The sequence below is a fragment of the Pinus tabuliformis genome, chromosome 4_2, assembly GCF_031772625.1.
Source record: "Pinus tabuliformis cultivar Carrire ecotype Pingquan chromosome 4_2, CPIR1, whole genome shotgun sequence".
NCBI classification, from domain to species: domain Eukaryota; kingdom Viridiplantae; phylum Streptophyta; class Pinopsida; order Pinales; family Pinaceae; genus Pinus; species Pinus tabuliformis.
In genome coordinates, this window is record NC_142304.1 from 573248092 (window position 1) to 573267258 (window position 19167).

General features: G+C 37.1%; 1 protein-coding gene across 1 annotated transcript; it reads right to left on the bottom strand.

Moving 5' to 3' along the window:
• Window positions 1-15572: 15572 nt before the first annotated feature.
• Window positions 15573-18419, bottom strand: LOC149170600 (linamarin synthase 2-like). The gene is made up of 6 exons (XM_089425649.1): window positions 17859-18419; window positions 17212-17672; window positions 16727-17000; window positions 16401-16480; window positions 16103-16274; window positions 15573-15814 (listed from the first exon to the last, which is right to left on the bottom strand). The coding sequence occupies exons 1-6, from the start codon at window positions 18352-18354 to the stop codon at window positions 15573-15575; spliced, it is 1725 nt and encodes a 574-aa protein (XP_089281775.1). The 5' UTR covers window positions 18355-18419.
• Between the last annotated feature and the right edge of the window lie 748 nt (window positions 18420-19167).

Below are 19167 nucleotides of genomic sequence, written 5' to 3' on the forward strand. Positions count from 1 at the left end.
CCACCCAAGATGCACTCCAATCCAAAGATATTGTCCCCAAGGGCCACTAAGGAATTCCAACAATCACTTTTTTATTTGAATTAAACAATAATGTAAATTTTGAGAGTGGAGCATACCTGATTAGAACGAATATGTAGAAAATTGGTAGCTAATGAGTGAGATGATTAACAAGGTTATACCAATTTGAGTGATGATTGAGAACACATGGTGGATATCCTCCTTAAAGTACCTCCTTTGATCATGGAAAGAATCCCACTACCATTCCAAATCTTGTGCTAAGTTAGGAGGATATATTGATCACCCTTTTTATCACCTAGACCAAGAGTACTAAGGGTATTTCTTTCTTGATCATAGATCTCACTTCCTCCATCCATTTTGGTGACCCCAATGAGCTATAATTCTAGGAGGTAACCCTCATTACTTACATGTTGTATGAGTAGTCCCTTGCAGAGGGGATGAGTTGCCTCCATTTTTGGTTTTATAATATCCTTTTAGTTTTGGAACACCATAGGAATAGTTATATAAAATAAAAACACCATAGGCATAGTTATACAAAATGATTGAAAAATATTATGGTTAAAATATTTTATTACTGTGTTGGTCATGTGTAATTACCTCTATGGTGAGCATGAAGTTGATAGATGGTGTATATGCACACATATATATAAAGAATGGGAATACTTGATAGATGTTGTATACACACACATATATATAAAGAACGGGAACACATCCATTATAACCCTCGGTCTATCAATACATTGAGGGATAAATTCTTTTGAATTTTAAGCCTTACATGGATCTACAACCTATTTTTATGTGTTGTACTTGAGATTTTTTTTTCCTTCGAGAGATTTGAACTTGTTGCCACTATCATAGATTTAGGGCTAAGATTCATATAGAATTATGTGTAATCCAAAAATGCTATTGAAAGTAACTTTGGATAATAAAATGACTTTGCAACACCCCAAATGGTGTAGATAATATTAGTTTCCAATAAAATTCATTATTCATTTTAAATTAATAAAATATTTGATGCTACACATGGGTGGTGATGTGTATGTAGATATAAAACTAGTATGACATATGATAAATATAAATAACTAACTCAATTTTTCACGTGAAGAGTAACTCCATGAATAAATTGTGTTTTTTCATTAAGAAAAGACATGGTTATATACAAGGATAGGGAGATTATTGGGATTCATTTCCCAATATCTCTTCATCTTCCAATGCCCCTTATTTTTTATTTATAGTATTTATATGATTTTTTTTAATCCGAAAGATTAGGTGTCAACATTCTCCCCCTTAATCTGAAGGGACATTGATGAGTACAAGCATCATTCTGAATCTTTCAAACTTTTCTCTCCCAAGCACTTTGGTGAAGATGTCTACAATCTCCTCATTTGTGGAACAATATCATAGGTTGATTGTCTTGGTCCCAACATGATGTCGAATGAGATGATACTTTGTATTGATGTGCTTGGTTCGATCATGGGACTTTGGGTTCTTGGCCAACTTTATTGTAGAAGTGTTGTCAATCAAAAAAGAAGTTGAATGTACTTGTTTCTCCTGCAAATCCTCCATAATTTTCTTGAGCCACATGATTTCCTTCATTGCTTCAACTCGTGCCACATATTCTTCTTGAGTTATGGAATCTGCTATAACTAATTGTTTGTATCCCCTCTAGAAGACAACTCATGATCCAAGACCCATAACATAACCTGAAGTAGATATTCATCTTTCTTTATCTCCACCAAAATATCAATCAAAGTATTGAATCAAGATGAATTCATCCACCTATATATACTTGAGTCCAATGTCTTGAGTTCCTTTCAAGTACTTTAGAACTCTTTTTGCATTAGACAAATGACCCTCACAAGGATTTTTCATAAACCTACAATGGATTTTAACAAAAAATGAAATGTCTGGTCTCGTAGTAGTCAAGTAGTTGAGACTTCCTACGAGCTTTCTATATTTTGTTGCATTCTCAAATTCTTTTCCTTTAGTGGATGTGAGCTTTAAATTTTTTCCACTAGAGTAGTCAAAGGGTTGCACTCAACAATCCCAAACATGTTCAACAAATCTCCAATGTACTTTTTTTTAGATAGGAATATAAACTTTAGATGTTGGGTTCCTTCAATACCAAGACAGTAGTGAACATAGCTCAAATCTCTCATTTCAAAACATTTCCTTGGTTTGTTCTTGATGGATACAATGTAATTCTTATTGTTGTCCTGCAACAGAAGATCATATACATACATCACAAGCTATACAACTATTTTTCCAACTTTCTTGACAAATAAATTTCCAATATCAAGATCATAGTCTTTGAATTGAGTTTCAGAAGATGCTCAATCAATTTCTCATTGAAGACTCATGATGCTTTCTTGAGGCCATACAAAAATTTTACAAGCTTGCATACTTTGGGTCCTTGAACCTTTAGAACAAATCCTTCTAGTTGGGACATACAAACATTCTCCTCCAAATCTAAATTTAAGAAAATAGCTTTTCACATCCATTTCATGGACTTTCCAACCATTCTGAGCTACCAAAGAAAAGGGAGTTATGATGGTAACCCATTTTTCTATGGGGACAAAGGTCTCCTCATAATCTACTGCTTCTTTCTATGAAAATAATTTTCCACAACCCTTGATTTATGGTTGTCAAGTGATCCATATGCTTTGTACTTTTTCTTGAATACCCGCTTGCAGCCAATCGATTTGGTTCTCAATAGAGCATCAATGTGCTTTCATGTATCATTCTTTATCAAAGCATCATATTCTTTCTACATCGCTTCTTTCCATTCATCATGAGAATCGACTTCTTTGAATTGGCCTATGAAGATACTTTCATCCTATTCCACGGCTCATGATCTTACTTAAGATGCAAAAAACACTGCATTTGAAATTTCTTGTACCTTCTCGATAGAACAAGAAGGTTTTGACTTCTGGTACCATGACCCATTTGCGATCAATGAAGGTGAAGACTCGCCATTTGGTCTTCTAGAAATTGTTGTATCCGCTAAAACTACCAGGGATTAGATGTAAAATAAATTGCTGCATTGATGACATAACTAAAATATTTATTTGTTTAATCTAAGATGTATAATTGTGTTAATTTTTAAAAATATTTTAATGTTATCTAAAATAAAATATTTGAATGTCTATGCTAACACATACTACAATATCAATTTCATATATATTAATATATTTAAAGTTGATCATAAATAAAATATTTCGATACCCACTAAAATATTTCAATGAGACAACTATATAAATTAAATGGTGGTAAGCAGAGATGGACATCAACACATGATAAGCATCAAAAATCTTATTATTCGACAAATCTGAAATTTCTGATATTAAAAAAAAAAAAAAAAAAAACTAATTGTACAATGTTTTTTAAGTCATTGCTCTTATTAATTATACAAGAAATTAACATATAAGATAAATATATACACCTTTATAAAACACATAACAATATTTTTAACCACTGTAATTCATCCACCACGCTTTCAAAATAAAAATTCTTAACTTGTATCTAATTAATTTTTTTTGCTTAAATAGAAAAAAACTATATTTATTTTATTTCCAAAATAATTGGGACCATACATTTTGCCTTCTTACTAAGCTCATTTAAAAAAATCACTACCAGTCAATAATTTATTGTGAGTATATGAACCTCCGCTCATCAAATATATTATATAACTCGGCCTTCCCACCTGAACAACATGAACATATGCTTTCATTTAAAGAAATGCAGCGCAGTAACAATACCCCATCATACCATGGGACTCACCACACTTCTGTTGCAATATATTCACAAGTCCAGGATTAAATCCATATTCCAGCGCCCACAGATTAACAACGCATCGAGCAACCATACCATTTACGCTCCATATACAGGCAGACCACGGCCAACATAACCATTGCACATTTCGATGAAGTTCACGATCAAACACAGAGCAGCGTTCAACCTTCTGTATGCAGAGGTTTCAATACATAGCAGGAGTTAAGTCACTGTCACAGTCACTGTCTCAAGACACAAAACTTAAACATAATCATACTCAAAATTATGTTATGTTTGAATTTGATATTGATTAAACACTAACAAAATCAATTTATTTATGTTCAACTTAGCTTTATGAGGTTGAATTTGATATTGATTAAACACCAACATACTCAATTTATTTATGTTCAACTTAGCTTTATGAAGTTTGAATTTGATATTGATTAAATCCTATCTAATTTAATTTAGATAGATTTCAAAGCTATGGCATTTTTTTTGTTAGTCATTTTGATAGAATGAAAACAAAAGCAATCACTTTATCTAAATGAAATAGGTGACTGCTGAATAGTTTGTTTATTTATGAAAAAGATATTGATATTATAAGTATAACAAAAATTATAAAAAACAAAAAGATAATATATTATTAATTTACTGGTAAAGAAAAAGTAATTTTAATATAGCAAAAAATAAAAAAACAATAAAATAATATTTTATTAAATTAAATTTTGGAAAAATTGCTAATATTAGCAAGTTTGCTATTTTTATCATAATGTTTCCATCATATTTCCAAAAAAAAGGCAGTTGTCTATAACGCAACCTTTTGAAGGCCTTTCCGGTGGGTTTTTCCGGTCGAAATCCGGTAGGAATTTATTGGAATCGAAGTTTGATAGCTAGTTTCTGCACAATGAAAGCGTCTCAGGGGTTTTTCAGGGTGCTGAATCCAAATATGCAGTTAAAAAACCATTTTAACTGCAACAAATCAAGATTTAACCTCAATTTCTTCCGCTGGATTCCGTCACCGGAATCTCCAAAAAGTCGCATTATAGACAACTCCAAAAAAAAGTCATCTATTTCTATTTTTCTTAAAAAAAAATTGCCCTAATTTTATAATATAAAATTATTTTATCTCAAACATGATGGAAAATATATAGAAACTATATATAAAATCATTAGAAATTTGAAAACTTTTAAAAAAATATGATCAAATATTTTACATTTTACATATTAAAGATTAATAAAATTCTCCAAAACTTTTATACTTATAAATTTTCATCCTTAAAATTTTCCAATATCTACCCTACACAAAATTCTCAAAAAATAATTAATACAAAAATTTAAAAATAATGAATTCTATTCCATTCAGCTATACTTTATTTTAAATTAAAAAACTATGCTAAGCCACACATTGTAATAGAACATGACTCACATATATTCATGAAAAAGAGGCAGATAGCAGCACGCTATTGTTGAGAAATCTGAGATTCCTTAGGCTTTTATTTAAATTAAGATATTAGACGCATTCGGTGCTGCCCCGTGTCGCTAATTTGCGTGACCCTTTGTCGCTCGTTTGCAGAAACTCATTGACTGTTCCATCCGTTACGAGCAGTAGAGTTAAGGAGATACCCATGCATCTAATAAATCTCGCTATTGCAAAGTTGCATCAGTGGTGGTATTCCATCGACTCCCAGCAGTATCAACAGGGGGCGATACCAAATGCATCTAATATATCTTCGCTGGCCTCACATGAAATAATATGATTCCTAACAACGTGCCGACTGCCCAAATACTAATGCGACTTTTTGGAGATTCCGGTGATGGAATCTGGCAGAAGAAATTGAGGTTAAATTTTGATTTGTTGCACTTAAAATGGTTTTTTAACTGCATATTTGGATTCAGCATCCTGAAAAACCCCTGGAACACTTTGATTGTGCAGAAACTAGCTATCAAACTTGAGATTCCAATAAATTGCTGCCGGATTTTGACCGAAAAAACCCACCGGAAAAGTTTTCGAAAAACCCCTGGAACACTTTGATTGTGCAGAAACTAGCTATCAAACTTGAGATTCCAATAAATTGCTGCCGGATTTTGACCGAAAAAACCCACCGGAAAAGTTTTCAAAAAGTCACATTATAGACAACTGCCCGTTTTATAACCCTCGGTATTTTGTCCTCCGTGACGTCATAGACGATGGCAGTTTTCTCATTCAGTTGAGAAACAAACAAAGGCCGTCATTCGTTTCCAGACACACAACGCAATTTCAAAACGTCACTACCTTTTGTTGTAAATTATCAATTTTATCTTATTTAAATATTTTAAATTCTTGGAATACTTTAAAAATTCAATCGGGAAAATAAAAGTAAGGGTTGAAATGTATTTGAATAATCATCCTTTCTGTTTTTTTTCATAATATATTCTCTTTATTTAATTAGAGGGGAATTTAGCATTATGAAAGTGATATATTTTATTTTATATTAATATTTTTTTAATATTATTATGTTATTTAGCTCCATAAGATTTTAGTATTATAAATTGTATGTATTTTGGATAACTAAATTAGATTTTAGTATTAAGATGTGATGTATTATATTTATTTTTTTTATTTAGGTAATTCAGTTGGATTTTAGTACTATGAATTAGATGTATTCAAATTTTTTTTGGGTAATTAGATTCCATTAGATTTTAATATAATGAATTGGACTATTTCATTTTGTTTTGTCATCTGTATAGGACTTGATTTTATTATTATGAATTAGATGTATTTGATTTTCTTTGTTCAACTGTATTTGATTTTAGTATTTTCAATAGAATATTTTTTTTCAGGAAGAAAAAGCATAATTGTATTATATTGAGACTATATAAAGGTTCCAGATAGTACATTATCAAGCTTTTAGAAGCTGGAACGTCTTAAACTTAAAAACAAAAACTAGAGGATGTGTCCCTCCATAAAGGAAAAACGATCTGAGTTGATCCACATCAAAAACAGATACAAGTTTTTTATGCAACACATGCGGATTCTGAGATGTAACCTTGATTTCAGAGATTGTTGGACATCCATATATCATACATATACGATGATAAAACAAAAAGGATGAAGAAGAGTAGACCTGGAGATAATCAAAGGTGAGTTAAGAGCCAGGGATTGAGAAATCCTGAATGATAAAGGATTTCTCGCCATATATTACCTTCATGGACCAGGTACCTATTTCTAATAGAAGACCTTCCTTTGACAGGCTATTCGCTTGCTGGTTCTGAGCTCTGTAAATGTGTTGAATGGAGCATTCTTTCACAAGTCCCCAAAAAAACATAATCCTGTCCATCCAACCTGCGAGGTGTGGGCTCCTAATATGGCATTTTCCCTTGACATGATCGATCATGATTTTGGAGTCCCAAAATATTGAAATGGATTGTATATAAAAAAAACGCAGAAAGCAAGAGGACCTGCTAGAGCCCTCGCCTCAACCATGCTATTTGTGCCCTTTCCTCCATTCCATGAAATAAAATATTGAAGATTCGCATCCATTATGATATGTACCCCGCAGCCACAAGAGTTTTGCTGAGCAGCACCATCAAAAAATGCTCTTGGGGTCCTTGAGAGATAAACTTCTTGCTCATTTCTGTTGACACTTTTCGATTTGGGTTGCTTTTTTGGCACGGAATCATAGATGGATATGATATGTTGCAAAATAGTCTTGAGAGGGTCTTTCATTTCTTTGAAAATTTTGTTGTTCCTCCACCTCCATGCACACCATAGGACAATGATAATTATTGATCTCCATGAATCTCTCTGCCCACTCCACCATTCAAAGACTGCATGCATTGAAACAAGAGGGAAACCATATAATATTGCCAAATCATGCCATCATTGCTTAATAGTTTGGCATTGGAAGAATATATGATAATTGGTTTCCTCGGCTGATTCACACATCACACACCTGCTCGGCCCGTGCCAATTCCTTTTCTTTAGATTTTCCCAGGACAGATTTTTATTGTGGAACACCAGCCACGAGAAGTATATTAATTTGGGAGAGCATCCTGATTTCCAAAAGACTGATGGATACTTAGGACTAGAGTGCATGGTCTTTAATCCAATCAGATCTGTATAAATATCCTTTACACAAACCTGAAAATTTGCTTTTGGCACCTTCCAGATTAGATAATCTTCTGGCCTAGACCGATGAAAACCACAACTTCTCAAACCATCCCTGACAGTGTTCCAATGCCTTGCCAAAGACTCTGACATGCCTAGATCAATGGCCTCTTTCCAAAGAGGAAGTGGGCCTTGCCATACTACTATGAGCTTATCCCACATAAAAATACCTTTTCTATGGAAGAAGATTAGAAGCCTTTCGAGAATGGTTATGCTCTCTCGCTCGCACAAGATGGGGTCTATTCCAATGAGGATTTTGCTGCCGGATTGTAAGCTCCATTTCAAATTCTTTAGAAAATATTGCTCAATTTTGCGAAAACTGAGCCATATAGCTAACCCATATGTGGCTCCAATCCTCCCTAATCTGAACCAGTATTCTGTGTCTTTTCCTTTCATATATTTCTTCTTTATAGTATTGCTCCAAGGCCCTTCCCCGAATATTCCTCTCCACAGTGTTTTGCACAGGAGTGCTTTCCCAAAAGCCTTCAAATCCAATAATGCCCATCCTCCTGAATTCTTCGGCATATAGATCTTTCCCATTCTAGTAAGATGATATTTTCCCTGTTCCGATTTGCCGCCCCATATAGAATTTGCAGTTATCTTGTTCATTTTCTAGATGATTCTTGTAGGGTGAAAAAAAACGTGTGCCCAATATACAGTAAGTTGCGTTAACACTGCTTGTGTTAGAACAATTCTTCCTGCCAATGATAGACACTTGTATTCCCAAGCAGATATCTTTTTGTAGTACCTATCTATTAACCATTTCCAGTCCATTTTAGAGTAACCCTTGGCTTTTAGCTGAAAACCCAGATATTTTAATCCGTCCTTGATAGACCTCATCTCTACCCCAAACAACACAGAAATCCATTCCACTGTTTCCATATTGACGTCATTGTGGAAAAGGATGGATTTTGACTTGTTTATTTGTAAACCAGTAGCACTTTGGAACCTATTTAGAATGTCATTGAGACATATCCACGAGACCCTGCAAAGCATTGCAAAAATGAGCACATCATCGACAAATAAGTTGTGCGAGATGTAGTTGTTCCTGCAAATCTTAACAGGCCTGCACCTGTTTTCAGAGACTACCCTATTAATATGAAGGCTTAAAGAGTTCATTGCCAGGATAAACAGAAGAGGAGAAAGGGGGCATCCTTGACGAAGCCCCCTTTCTACTGGAAAAAAAGGAGAAGGAATCCCATTTATGATGACAACATAGTTCACATTCTCTACACATGCCATGATCCAGCTTATGGAATTAGATTTCAGGCCGATCTTTGCTAATAAACATCTAATGAACCCCCAATCTAAGCAATCTTAGATTTATTTGAGAGCATAATAAACAAGCTTTCTTGAGTATTAGCGACGACATCCAATATATTCCTTCCCTTTAAAAAAGCATGTTGATCCTTTGTTAGAAAGCTGGCTAAGGTCATTTTAATCCTTTTAGCAATGAATTTTTTGATGATTTTGAAAGTTGTATTACATAAGGAAATTGGCCTAAAATATTGAAAGGAGTCTGCTTCCATATTCTTTGGGATAAGTGCTATCTGAGTGGAAGATGTGATCTGATGTATGCTGCCTGAGATTCTTGTTGCTTCAACCATCCTCAGCAAATCTTGTTTGATGATATCAAAGAAGTGAATAAAGAATTCTATTGTCCAGCCATCCGGGCCAGGACATTTATCCTTTTTAAAAGCCTTCATTACTCCTAGAAGTTCTTCCTCTGTTATGGGCTGAAACAGGCTTTCATTTTTTCCATCATCAAACATTTGTGGGGCCAGATCAATACCCCACAGGATATCCTGAAACCTGCACTCATCCCTTCTTTTATATTGGTTTTTAAAATGTCTCACAGCTTCCTTTGAGATATCTTGTTGTGAGAAGAGGTAGCCCCCCTGACCATCACTTATTTTCCATATGGAATTTCTCTCACGCCTGGAATTTGCATACTTGTGGAAAAATTTTGTGTTCCTGTCACCTTCCTTGAGCCAAATTGCCTTGCTCTTGAGTCTCCATGAGGCTTCTTCCTGCTTCAGAATATTTTTCTTTTTCCTTTCAAGCTCTTTTATGCGACATCTCATGCTAAAAGGAAGTGAGTTGGCATCCATAGCCTTGGATATACTGTCCAGTTCCCTCTGAGTTTCTTGAAGGGCCAATCTGTCCAACTGTCTTTTTTTAAATTGCCATTCTTTGACCACCTTTCTCATAGAGGACAACTTGTCTCTAAAGGTCATAAACGGGGGTATCATGTCTTTTGCAGATAAATCCTTCCATGTTTTTGTTATGACTTCATTGAAGTCTGGATCTTCTAACCATATTCTATTGAATTTAAATGGGTACCCATTCCTGAAGCCCTTTTCCCTCCAGCTGAGATAAATCGGCCTATGGTCGGATATAAATACATTCCCAATGGACGAATAAGGCATGCCCATTCTATCAATAATGCTGACATGTACAATAAACCGATCAATCCTTTTTGCAATGTACGCCTCTTCTATTCTTCCATTGTCCCATGTAGGCATCATTTTGGATGGAGTTATATCTACAAGATTCCTGTGCAAAAGTTCATACTTAATGCGATCTGCGAGCGGGTCTCTCTTCCTGCAATTCCCCCATCGTTCCTCTGAACTTAGAGTTACGTTTAGATCGCCTGCAATCATCAATGATTCAATATCAAAAATTTCTGAAGCAAATAATTTTTCCCAGAAAGGAATCCTGTTCTTATAAGGGGCGTAGATATTCAAGATATTAATGGGACAGTCTTTTCCTCTGATAGATGCTGAGATGAGAATGCCCGCAAAGCATTTATAAGCTTTAGCTCTGATCCAAACAGGGTCCCATAAGACCGCCAACCCCCCCGAAAGACCCTTGGCTTCCGAAGCTACCAGATACCATGAGGGAAACATTTTTCTAAAATAGGATATGGACACATGATTGCTATGCATGGTTTCTTGAATTAAAATAATTTTTGGCTGAGCTGAGTAGAATAGATTCTTTAGCGCCAAAAATTTTAGGTCTGCTCCCAGACCTCTAATGTTCATAGATATGATGAAGGTCATTTGGAAGTTTTTTCAGCCACGCTTGCTCTAAGAGGCTGAATCTCTGACATATCAATGATGGGAACGTCAACAAGGGACAGGTTTCTCACACCACTGTCTGCATCATTTGTCCTCCCCCTAAAATGTCTACTACCTCCATTGTGTTTCTTTCTCACCGTTATATTTCTTGCAGAATTCGGGCTTATGAGAGGAGGCAAAGGATTTCTTGGTTTATGGATGGTTAAAGGTTCCAACTCAAGAGATTTTTTGCTTAGAAGAAAATCTAAGTCGCTGTCATACAAATTTGTTGGAGATGAGACAGGGGAATTTAGAGGGGTGGCAGATACCATTGGCTCTTTGCCTTTCGTGGATGGGATGATGTTCTTTTTGGGCGTCGGTGAAGATGATGAAATAAAAATGGGATGGGAGCCCACTGTAAAGTCCTTGAAAGGTTGGATGGTCGGTGGGGGAGGAATTGCTTTTTCGTCATTCGGTTCCGGGGGAGGCGTACAAAGGATAGTTTGAGTCTTATTATCAGCAGAGAAGCCAATCCTAGACGAGCTTTCAGGCCTGGTACCGTGGCCCTGAGAAAGGTCCTGAGAGAAGTACTGAGGAGATTGGTTGATTTTGTTTTCCAGTTTTTTAAAAACTTGCACAGCATCAAGTTCCGTCGGAGACAAACTGGCTGTAGGAGATGGCTTCTCCTTTTCAGAGAACAGGGGAGAGTCTACCTGGAAATTTCCATAATACAATCTGCTTTTTAGAGCCGGGCACCGAGGGCAATTTTTAATTAGGTGTCCTGTCCTGTGACATGCAGAGCATCTGAAGGGGATTCCCCAAAAATCCAGTCTTTGTTTTATTTTTAAGTCTCTCCAGGCAATCTCTATGTGGTCAGGAAACCCTCCCCTGTAGGCCTTTTCAATAAGAATCCACGCTATTCGCTTGTCTTTTTCCCCAAGACACCTTGGGTCAACGTAGACAAATCTTCCAATGGAATTACCTATCTCAGTTAGAGTCTCCTTAGACCACATCTCTAGGGGAAGGTTAGGGAGCTTGACCCAAATCAAGTTATTCAAAGGGGTGTTTTTTAGAGGGTTGTACCCAATATACCATCTGTAGAGAGAAAGGAAGCTCCTTCTATGAACCCAAGGGCGCATCTGAATGGTTTCTACATCACTAGCACTTAAAGCAGTACCACTCCTTCATGAGATTTGAAACAATGGGAAGATATCCAATCAATGGTTTCCACTGAACCGCAAGCCATTTTCTCATCGTGGCATCATCCATTTCTAGAATGTGCCATTTTCCCACTAAAGCAAGTTCCTAAAAGCTTTCTATACGCTCAGTCATTGCAGCAGGCGGTGGGGTGGTTTTGGCAGGATTCCGAGCCTTGTTGTACCAGCTTGCATGTTCACACATAACCTTATCCTTCTGTTGAAAACCACTTTTTTGGTTGACCTCCCATAATGGTTGCTCTCTTTGTGACCCTTCCCTATCCCTGTCAGCATCAGGCATTGATGGTTGGACAACCACGTCATCCAGAGTAGATTGCCATCCTCCAGATAACGTGGCGTCCCCCCATTCCTTCTCAGCCTGTATTGCTACCCATATCATGGCCTCCGTGGCCGATGCATCTGACCCACACTCCATGCGCCTCCAAAATCTTCCCCCTGGCTTAACTATAGTACCTTTTGTCCTAGTTAGATTTCCAAATCAGGACTTTATACCAGAAATAAATAAGCAATTGACCGATCTCTGAACATAAAACCCGGATGAGGTAATGCCAAATGAGGGAATTTAAGACACTTCTGACAATGGATCTGGCGACAGGAAGACTCAGGAAGGATGGTCTCACTTTTTGAGAGGGGCGCGGAAACAGATATAGCCAACCATCCAGGGATAATAACTAAGGGATAGATTTCCGAATAGGGACTTTATACTAGAAATAAATGAGCAACTGACCGAGCTTTGAACATAAGACCCGGATGAGATAATGCCATATGAGGGAATTCAAGACTCTTCTAACAATGGATCTGGCGACAAGAAGACTAATGAAGGATGGTCTCACTTTTCGAGAGGGGCGCGGAAACAGATATAGCCAGTTGTCCAGGGATAACAACTAAGGATTACGACACCTATTTAGGCGAGATGACAGAAGAGGGATAAGCCTAAATTCTTTATTCCCACAGGTACGGGACACGTCACCTTAGGTACATATTCCAAATCCCTATGAGATTTGAATCACCATGCTCTATGATCTTTTAGATGCTGGTTTTGGAATTTTAATTTCCGGTCCCATGAAATGGGTTTTCCGACCCAGAAAACCAGGGATACTATTTTGGTGGAAGAAAGTTCAGTAGCAAGCTCATGAGCTTAGGCAAAAACACAGTCCCTATCAAGTATTCTACCAAGGCTTGCAGAGAGAAATCTCAGCTCCTTGCATGTTGTTAACTAGATGATGAATCTTGGCAGACTATGCAACAGTAATATATTTCAAAAATACACCATGAGGCTCCTATCTTAATTCGAAAATCTGAACAGGGTTTATAAATCACTACAAACTTCTTCAATTTGTGTATGATTACCCAAAACATGTTGAATAAAACTAGACCCTGAACAGAGAAACTTAAAACATGCTGAATAAACCAGACCTTGAATAGAGAACTTAAAAATGGCCGATTCATAATTCAGACTCTCTTCCCATTTTTATATTTTTAAAGCACCAGAGCAGAAGATTTTCAGACTAAAAAACTCACTGTAACTGTGCAACTCTATAATTCAGAAGTAAAAACTGCATCCCATAAGCTAAATAGAGACAGAAAACAAACTGTAAAACAAAGAGTCTGACCTTTTACCAGGCGCATGCCGAGGGGAGAGCGTCTTTTATCCTCCAGCAAACCCGAAACCAGCAACTTTGAGCCAAAGCAAAAACACCGAAGATGGGGGCGTAAGAGTGAAAATGATAAACTGCCAGTTTATGAGTGAAACTCAGCCCTACGCCTGGGCGCGCAGGGAGAAGGGAAAAACTAACCAATCTTTTCTCCCCTACCAAAGAACTGGTTTTATAATGGCTTCAATGGACGATAGGCCAGTGAAAAACGGAGTGTGCGTGTCAGCCTATGGTTTAGCATGAATGGCTATAGACTTGAGTGCTGTCAGGTGGCGATGGAATGAAGCACGTCGAGTAGCGGACATGGTCGTTCAGACAAAACAACTTTCTACCGCCGTAAAAACATGGCGGTAAAATAGACAAAGCAAGACATGTACTGGCTCCTGCACATGCCTGCTTAGCATTGATAGGCTATGAATCTGTAAGAAACATGGATGTGGTGACCTGGTTGGTTACTCTCGGCTCGCATCTCTGCTCGGCACCGCTCCAAGAAGCCAGTCTTATTTTCAATAGAATATATTTCCTTTAGTTTGGATAATTGAACTGGATTTTACTATTATAAATTAGATGTATTTCATTTTTCTTAATAAGAATGTTGAATGTATTTCATATTTCTAACCCACTCCACTACAATGAGATACCAATACAATTCCATTGAAGAACATATAAAAATGGAGAATGAGCGTTCCGGTAAGGCCGACTGTAACCGCAACAATAACTTGTTCAGGTTGGTATTCATGTCTCTGCACAGGATCCAGGGAAGCATTGTAACTGGCTATTACGTGGAGCTTCGCGGGCTATTAAAGGACAGCGGTTAAACTTAATGAATTACATGGTATAGCATAGGCTTTGCAGCCGAAACGGTGACCACGAGGAGAGAGAGGTGGGCCCAGAAGCCATGTAAACCATTATTGAGAATTTGCAATTGGGATAAGGGTTGCTGATACCACCATGAGTATAGTAACATTAGAGGTAAAGTGAAGCCAAATGAGTTGATAGTTAGGGTAGTAACATTAACAGGAGAGGTAAAGTGAAGTCAGTTGATAATTAAGGGGTTTTAAATGAGATAATATTATTTTTAAAAATAGTAATAAGAAGTTTTTGAATAGACGATATAGTATTTTTTTTAATTAAAAGATAAATTAATTAAAAACTATAATTAACATAGAGATAAATTTTAATTTTTGATGTGTAAATACTAGTATAAATAGTCAATCTTTTTCTATAAAGTTCAAATTCTAGATTCGCAAAACTAACTTGGATTAAATTAACTTGTCTATAGCTCAAAATGATTGAAACTTACAATGAAAACAAATTTCATGTTGCAACTCTACACTACTTTGTTTATTTATGAAGAAGAAAATGATTATAAAGACAGCAAAAAACAAAAAACATTTTATTAAATCAGATATACTTTTGAAAATTATAATTCATTATTCAATTAGCTAAATAACTCATCTTACATGAAATCTATTAACTCAAACTTACTACAATATAGAAACATTCTAAAACATAACATGGAAACCCTAACAGGCCCATTATCAAACGAGAAAGCGCTACAGTTTTATTTAAATATAGATATTAAACTTATTCGGGAACAACCTGTGCGGTAGAGTAGTTGATACTAAAATAAGTACGACTCGTAGTGGAGGAAACAGCGGTCAAACCAAGTATACTGAGCACCGATGGCATCGGGGCTATAATACTAGAGCGTTGTGGAGAGCGCGCCAATGCAGGCGCTGCACGGAACCATTTCCTCTGAAGTGCAGGATGCTTGCCCGTAGATAGCACCACCTCCGGCAATTAAAAGCTCCACCTTGTAGTTGTCACCGAAGGACTCCACGCCATCTTGCAGTTGTGAGAACATGCTGAGGATACCCGAACTATATGGACTTCCGGCTGCGACTGTCTCCACGTTACATAAGTACGAATTCTGCGCGCCCACCACTCCGAGCAGGGGTTAAATTTGACGGGTGACCCTACCCGTCAAGGAATTTTTTTATGACGTTTTTATTTTTAAACTGTCCATCATATGAGTTTTAAAATTTATTTGTACAAGTTTCCATAATTGTTTTTGTATATCAACACAATCAACATATGCATATGGAATTGCTACAAATCTTAATTCATGCTTGTGAAAAAGCCCTCCCTTATCACAAATTTTTTAAAAACCAAATTTAGAGGCATCTATAAATTTAGATAAATAACATGTGCGTATACGGGCGTCAAATTTACCTAAAATATAAGAACCAGACCCTCTATTATTTTCTGTATAGAGAATTGAAGAGAAAAGAATCGCAGAGAAGGCAAAAATAAGCTTTGAAAACTCACTTATTGTAGGGATATTCTTGCGAATCTCAGCACCAAGAATGTCGAATTCATCCAATCTTTTGCCGAAGGCCGCCTGCTGTAAGACTAAATTTAAATATTCTCAGTGCTTGTAGATTTATGCTGAAATACATGCAAATTTTGACAAAAGAAAACCCCGACTTTTGTTCAATTTCCATAAAGAGAAATTGAAGCTGAAATTTACCTCTATTAAAGCTACATGGAACGAACTATCAGGGTTTGTAAGAGCTGTTACAGCATCCTCGCTTCGCTCAAACGTTGTCACTACGATATCCATCAGATTTTGGAGAAATGAATCAAAAGCACAAAATAGTGAGTATCAACGAATTTGATCGTGTTCTCCACTGTCTCACTTAAAGGTATTTTTACTGTAATTTGAAATTGTATTGTCATAATTTTAACAAGGAAGCAATCTTAGCAACGGTCTGGCACAAAGTTTCAATAGTCAGTAAAGGAAGTATGGTTAAATTTTACTTTAAAAACCATAAATGAAGTGAAAATTCCTCTTACCTCCGTATCTACATGCTTCCAGTTTGGCCTTAATGTCATTGAGAGTGGCAGGATCTTTGTCTACTACAAGTACATGTAATCCTTTAGGAAAGTCCTTCCATAGATTGCAGTCTTCTAGTACTTGCAACATTGCCGATCTGCAGCTTTCACTTCCTAATGCAGGTTTAACCTTGGCGCTGCACAAATATTCCGCCAGAGAATTGTCGATCCACCCAAGACCGAGTACATACCCAGAAGCCCTTGTTATTGCTCGTTTACTTAGCAAAACATTGACCTATTTAAAGAAATCACATTCGTCGTTTCAGCGGGAGTCTGTAGAACCTGCACAGCGCCCGACTGCGAAAGCCTGGAAGACACAGACTAGATTAAGAAGAGAGCAGCTCTGAAAGTCTTTCGCGGGAGATTAATGCACATCTCACATGCAAAAATTCCGTATTCTTCCGCAATAATTATTTGAAAAGGATCAACCCTAAAAGCTTGGGCACAGCCTGCTTGCTCGCCTCTAACCCCCACGCGATCTCTACCAGATCCTTGTCGGATATGACAGCTATACTTCCAAAGCAAACATAGATAACTGAAGACGGCACCTGACCGTCCAACCATTTCACACAGTCGGTTTCTTCAGTCCAGATGCTGTCAGACAGATGGGATTTTCGATTCTCATCACTTTCTGCTGCGTGTAAAAGAGGGCCAAGAGAATACAAGGGCGGAACTCTTATCCGGAGTGCGTCGAGTACAGGACCCTCCAGCTCATCAAAGGTATTGAGTATTACCATGTCGGCTTCCAGAGAGGCCTGCCCTTCACTTTTCATATGCTCAAACATGTAGCCCTTTGCAGATTCTGCGACTTGCAAGAAACTGGGAAGGTCTTTGACATGCAGCGGGGGCATTCCAGGAATGCACGTCAGTATTTCTTCCATGTATCCATTTGTAAAACACCTCTCATCTGCAGTAAACCATTGCATTTAGTCCTTCAAATCCATTAATGGAGAGGAGTTGAGGATGGAAACTTGGAATTAACTTATTTCAAAAGAAATTCAAACTCAACTGACCTTAGTGCAATCAGACAACAAAACTCATATGAAAAGAAAAAAAGTACAGGGAGATGAAAAGAATTGCCATAGTGATATACCTTTGAGAGGAACATAACCATTTTCAACGAGAAGAGGCATGAAGAAATAAGCTGAGAAGCCACAAGCGCTGAGCGTCCAGAAAGATACTCTGGGAACTCCCAGCTTCCTCGCGGTATTCTGCGGAAAGGAAAGAACCCCATCAGAAATAATACATGTCACGGGAGGAACGTCTGGCTGTAAATTCTTCAACTTGTCAATGAGCTTGTCGAAATGCAGAGGGGCGTTGTCATTCAAGGACTCAGATAGCTCATCTAGTTTGAGGGTCCGGCCATGGTCGGCAGGCAGGCCGTCTGGAATAGTTTCAAATCTGAAGTCCGCCGGGTGAGATTTCAGGGACTCCGATCCAGACCTAACCCACCGCTCTTGTATATAATCGGTGTTAACGAATGTGATATAAAAACCTCGGGCGTATAAGATTCTGGAAAGTTGCAGCATGGGCCTAATGTGACCTTCAGCGGGAAAAGGGAACATGACAGCATGAGGTCGGCTCGTCATACCAGCGCTATTACGGATGTACTTCAGTAACACAGAAGAGGGCCGATTCTCAGAGCGAGAGAGAATAGATGCGAATCGCCCTTAATGTTCCACCACGCCGACGATCTCCTTCGTCCTTTTGAATCCAAGTTCCAGTACCTCGAGGCTCGAACCGGTCCATTTCAATCACTTTAAGTTTTAACTTACGGGTGCCAGGTGGATTATACAGTGTAAAAAATATATACGGTAACGTTATATATATATATATAAATTTATAAAAAAAAAAATTTAAAACTTTTAATTTTTAAACCTGCCCGTCATATTGACGTTTTTAAAAATTAATGGCAAGTTGCAGAGGACGTGGAGATTTGAAATTAAAACGTATTTTACGGGTAAAAAGGCTAAATACGGGTATACGGGCGTCAAATTTAACCCCTGACTCCGAGGAGTAATATTAGAGTAAAGCAAAGGCCATGATCGTCATGGTTACCTCGAATGGAATAAAATCACCTCTAACAATAATAACAATCCTCAACTAATAATCCCTTCAGATGCCCAATGTTATTGTTATCTTTATCAACATGTGGAGGACCCACCTGTTTTATAGTCCTCATTCGTTGTTTGGGTCAACCATTACGGTGGTTTTGTTGGAATTAATGGAGAAATCTAAACTTAGATTACTGCATAGTTACTAAATACGTCCGAATCGGTGGAAAAAATACGGAAATTCGTGAGTTCGATTCGTATTTCGAATAGTTCGATAAAAATTTGATCCGGTTCATATTCGCTTGTGCATTCCTAATCAGACTCATCCTATTATTTCTTGACTATTGT

Excerpts from the sequence above, each read along its gene's own strand:
- LOC149170600 (XM_089425649.1), bottom strand. The coding sequence starts at position 18,354 with ATGACGAGCCGACCTCATGCTGTCATGTTCCCTTTTCCCGCTGAAGGT. Across the intron at positions 17,673-17,858 it reads TGGTTATGTTCCTCTCAAAG|ATGAGAGGTGTTTTACAAAT; the intron begins GTATATCACTAT and ends GGTTTACTGCAG. Across the intron at positions 16,275-16,400 it reads TCCATGTAGCTTTAATAGAG|CAGGCGGCCTTCGGCAAAAG; the intron begins GTAAATTTCAGC and ends TTAGTCTTACAG.